Consider the following 5000-nt stretch of genomic DNA (forward strand, 5'->3'; position numbering starts at 1 on the left):
TAGATTTGTTCTTTTGTGGGTTTATTCCTGTGTTTTATTTTTGTATTGATCAATTCTCTTATCTTCATTTCATCGTATTTATTCTTTTGAGTTTCGGCCAGGAGCGCGTGCAGAACGAAGTTTGAGGAGTGAGTTTTGGCAGGAAACGGAAGTAGATTTGGAGCTGCTTAGATATTCATCGTATTTATTAATTTGTGTGATAATTCATGCTTTTTATTAAATGATTTTCAATTCGTTTAACCCTGTGTGTTTATTCATGTGTATTATTTATTCATCAATTCGTTTATTTTTATTTCTGTCTTTTTTTTTCCTTTTGCGTTCTCCTCGCCCCCCTCTTTCTCCCTCTTCTCCTCTCCTCACTTTCCCCCCTCCCCCTCCCCACTCGTCCCCTTCTCTCCCCCTTCCCCTCTCCTCACTTTTCCCCCTCCCCTCCCCACTCGTCCCTCTCTCTCCCTCTTCTCCTCTCCTCACTTTCCCCCTCCCCCTCCCCACTCGTCCCTCTCTCTCCCTCTTCCCCTCTCCTCACTTTTCCCCCTCCCCTCCCCACTCGTCCCCCTCTCTCCCTCTTCCCCTCTCCTCACGTTTCCCCCTCCCCCTCCCCACTCGTCCCCCTCTCTCCCTCTTCCCCTCTCCTCACTTTTCCCCCTCCCCTCCCCACTCGTCCCCTTCTCTCCCTCTTCCCCTCTCCTCACTTTTCCCCCTCCCCTCCCCACTCGTCCCTCTCTCTCCCTCTTCTCCTCTCCTCACTTTCCCCCCTCCCCCTCCCCACTCGTCCCCTTCTCTCCCCTTCCCCTCTCCTCACTTTTCCCCCTCCCCCTCCCCACTCGTCCCTCTCTCTCCCTCTTCTCCTCTCCTCACTTTCCCCCTCCCCCTCCCCACTCGTCCCTCTCTCTCCCTCTTCCCCTCTCCTCACTTTTCCCCCTCCCCTCCCCACTCGTCCCCCTCTCTCCCTCTTCCCCTCTCCTCACGTTTCCCCCTCCCCTCCCCACTCGCCCCCTTCTCTCCCTCTTCCCCTCTCCTCACTTTTCCCCCTCCCCTCCCCACTCGTCCCCCTCTCTCCCTCTTCCCCTCTCCTCACTTTTCCCCCTCCCCTCCCCACTCGTCCCCTCTCTCCCTCTTCCCTCTCCTCACTTTTCCCCCTCCCCTCCCCACTCGTCCCCTCTCTCCCCCTTCCCCTCTCCTCACTTTTCCCCTCCCCTCCCCACTCGTCCCTCTCTCTCCCTCTTCTCCTCTCCTCACTTTCCCCCCTCCCCCTCCCCACTCGTCCCCTTCTCTCCCCCTTCCCCTCTCCTCTCTTTTCCCCCTCCCCTCCCCACTCGTCCCTCTCTCTCCCTCTTCTCCTCTCCTCACTTTCCCCCTCCCCCTCCCCACTCGTCCCTCTCTCTCCCTCTTCCCCTCTCCTCACTTTTCCCCCTCCCCTCCCCACTCGTCCCCCTCTCTCCCTCTTCCCCTCTCCTCACGTTTCCCCCTCCCCCTCCCCACTCGTCCCCCTCTCTTCCTCTTCCCCTCTCCTCACGTTTCCCCCTCCCCCTCCCCACTCGTCCCCTTCTCTCCCTCTTCCCCTCTTCTCACTTTTCCCCCTCCTCTCCCCACTCGTCCCTCTCTCCCTCTTCCCCTCTCCTCACTTTCCCCCCTCCCCCTCCCCACTCACCCCCCCTTGATCCACCCCCCCTCTAACCTCCAACCCCCTCCACCCCAGGTAATAACCTACATCATGCCCAACGGCGTGAAGGAACTCGTGGAGGAAAGAGTCCTGAAGGAAATCGTGCGCGGGATCATACCCCCCGGGGAGTCGGACCTGTGGGAGGAGGTGGCGCTCACGGTGCCGCCCCTCGTCCCCGCCAACGTGCATCTCACCTGCAGGCTGCTCCACGTCGACTACAGGATCGATGTGAGTTTGTGGTGTGAGAATAGGATGATGGGAAGATAATGCTGGTGGTAATGAGGTATTCATGAGTTGATTACTATGGTAGGATTTTTTTTTTTTTTTTTTTAAATCTTATGTTGATGATGGGGTAGTAATGATGACGATGCAGGTTGCTCCCCGTTGACTACAGAATCGATGTGAGTTTGTGATAAGTTTATGATGATGGGAAGATAATGATGGTAATGAGGTGTTGATGATGGTGATGATGAGGTAGTAATGATGGTAATGATTAAGTGGTAATGATGATGATGTGGTAGTAATTGTGATGATAAAGTAGTAAAGATCATGATAATATATAACAATAATGATAGTAATAATAATTAAAATGTTAATGTTAATGACAGTAATGATAATGCTAAAAGTAGTAATAACAATAACAATAATAACGAGGAAAAGTACAAGGCTATATCAGCTTTCATTGTGTCAGATGACATGATATGCTATGACTGATAATATATTATGTCATTAAGACAGGTAACAAGTAACAAAGAACTTCACTATTTTCGCATTCTCTGTTTTTGTTTTTGTTTTCTTGTCATGGTTCATTTCTCTTCCTGACTCTTCTCTCTCTCTCTCTCTCTCTCTCTCTCTCTCTCTCTCTCTCTCTCTCTCTCTCTCTCTCTCTCTCTCTCTCTCTCTCTCTCTCCCTTTCTCTCTCTCTCTCTATATATATATAGATAGATAGATAGATAGATATGTATGTATGTGTGTATATGTGTGTGTGTATGTATGTATATACATACATATACACACATACATATATATATTCATATATATATATGTGTGTGTGTGTGTGTGTGTGTGTGTGTGTGTATGTGAGCGAGTGTGTGTGTGTATCCCTCCCTCTCTCCTTCCTTCCTTCTCTCTATTCCCTTACCTCACCTCCTTTCCTCCTTCCCTCTCTCCGCATCCCTCCCCCTCCCTCCCTCCCTCCCTTCCCTCCCTTCCCTCCCTTCCCTCCCCTCCCACATACACCCTATTACCCCCCTCCCCTTTTTTCACCCGATCCTCCTCCCTCCCCAGATGATCCTGGAACCGCCCCTTCCATCGGGGGACCTCAAGGTAAGCCTCCCCATAACGATCGGCTCGGTGCCCTTGAGGAACTGCTTCTCGAACTTCCTGCCGCCCAACGAGACGCGAGAGCCGTGCGAGCTGCCTGGCATCAACTACCCCAATTTCCGTAAGTAGAGGAGCTGTTTGGAAAAAGGGTTTCGTCTCGGGTCATGATAAGAAGTGCTAGATATTAAGGGTTTTTTTTGGGGGGTAATGAGGTAATAGTTTGTTTGTTTGTTTGTTTTGGGGGGGTAATGAGGTAATAGTTTGTTCGTTTGTTTGTTTTAGATTTTTCGGAAATTGTTGGTTGATGTTTTTGTGGTAATGATGTCGTGTGTAAGAGTGATTAAATTAGGTTTCTTTTTTTCCAGAATATTTGTAGTCGAATATGTAATAACGTTGCTAATACGAAAGAAATTACAGTAGAAATATATAGTGTTTATATAAATGTATGTGTATGTGTATGTAGAGTGTGTGTGTGCGTTTTTGTGATTGTGTGTGTGTTCGGTTGCGTGTGCATGTAATTATTTGTGTATGTATAATAATATATGTGCATACACCTACACACAAACACCTTTATCAACTATACCAGACCACCTAACCCTCGAAATAAAATAAAACCTCATCCCTATTTGCCTAATACATCCTCCCCCCCACACACACACAAAATTCCACGAACACCCCCACGAACTAACCCACTAACCCACCCTCTCCTCACACCCCCCACAGCTCCCTACTGGTACGGCGAGTACGTCTACGACCGGGTGTCACTGGAGACCATGTACGAGCGCATAACAGGCATACAGGACGACTTCGGGCCACAGTATGAGCCGGTGACGATGTTTGCCCCCACGTACCTCTGCTACACCCCGGGCAACAAACTCGGAAATAAACCAGCTAGTTCTTGATAAAGTTGGTCTCTGATGGATTAGCGGTGTTTATGATATGGAGTTTTTTTTTTTTTTTTTTTTTTTTTATCTTTAGAGAGGGAAAAATAGACTATGGAATCTTCAGTATTTATCGTCTTAAGGAAATATGTATTTTTTTCGTGGAAGTGTGGTGTTGATAAGATAACGATATCGGTTATCAAATTGGTTATTACCCCCAGTGAGCACAGGACATAGCAAATAACGAATAGAAAAGACATGGGAAATAATGGATACAAAAGGCATAGCAAATAATGAATTGCAAAGACACTGAACATAATGAACACAAAAGACATGAAAAATAATGGATGCATATGATAAATAAAAATATTAAGAAAAAGAAAAGAAAACAGAGAAAAATCATGGATACATAAGCAATACAACGATACCGAATACATAGCACGTGGCAAAATCCAATGACTTGTGCTTCAGTACTCATTCCCAAACATCCAATTTATCTGTTTACCTATTTATGGAAATGTGGATGTATATCTATACCCAGTGCTGTACATGATTACTCATACATGTATTTATAGGAATACTTATCATAGTGTGTCGATTCCGCCTGTTTCGAAGTCGGGGCAATTTCCTGACACCAGCGTCGAATGCAAACGCAGTCGTTTATCTTCTGTTTTCGAGGAGAGAAAACGACCATCTTGTCTGTCTTATTTATGGGTCTATTTGTATGTCTAACAGGAGCTGAATGTGTTTCCTCCCCCATAATTCTAGCAAGAAAATAATGGTCCTTCAGAAAACGAGATTAATGACAGTAAATGCGTTTTTGTTTTTTGTCCATTGCTGGTATCCTTGAGTCATTATGCATTAATATCCTTGGGTGAATACAAAAGACCAGTGCGTCAGATTGTATATCCATCTGCAGTTTAATTGATTTCGTTTTAAGAAGAAAAAATAGATAATCAGTTTTATTCTTGATATATAAATATAGCAATAACCACGATGGATTGGAAAGCATCTTGTTCCCATTAGAAGACTTTGTTTGGTGTTGGGATGCAGTTCAAAATATTTTAGTTAGGCCACCAAATACCCATTCTATACACGTTTTAGTGTATATCCCGGCACACCATACCGAATAA

At 46.4% G+C, this 5000-nt stretch overlaps 1 protein-coding gene across 1 annotated transcript in view; it reads left to right on the forward strand.

Moving 5' to 3' along the window:
- Window positions 1-3888, forward strand: part of LOC125042025 (arrestin domain-containing protein 17-like) — a 30762-nt gene extending 26874 nt beyond the window's left edge. Inside the window, exons 7-9 of the mRNA XM_047637486.1 lie at window positions 1700-1891; window positions 2951-3107; window positions 3710-3888. Coding sequence (XP_047493442.1) covers window positions 1700-1891; window positions 2951-3107; window positions 3710-3888 — 528 coding nt within the window. The remainder of the gene's footprint in view (window positions 1-1699; window positions 1892-2950; window positions 3108-3709) is intronic.
- Window positions 3889-5000: the final 1112 nt, after the last annotated feature.

This window comes from Penaeus chinensis, chromosome 31 (genome assembly GCF_019202785.1).
Source record: "Penaeus chinensis breed Huanghai No. 1 chromosome 31, ASM1920278v2, whole genome shotgun sequence".
NCBI lineage: Eukaryota > Metazoa > Arthropoda > Malacostraca > Decapoda > Penaeidae > Penaeus > Penaeus chinensis.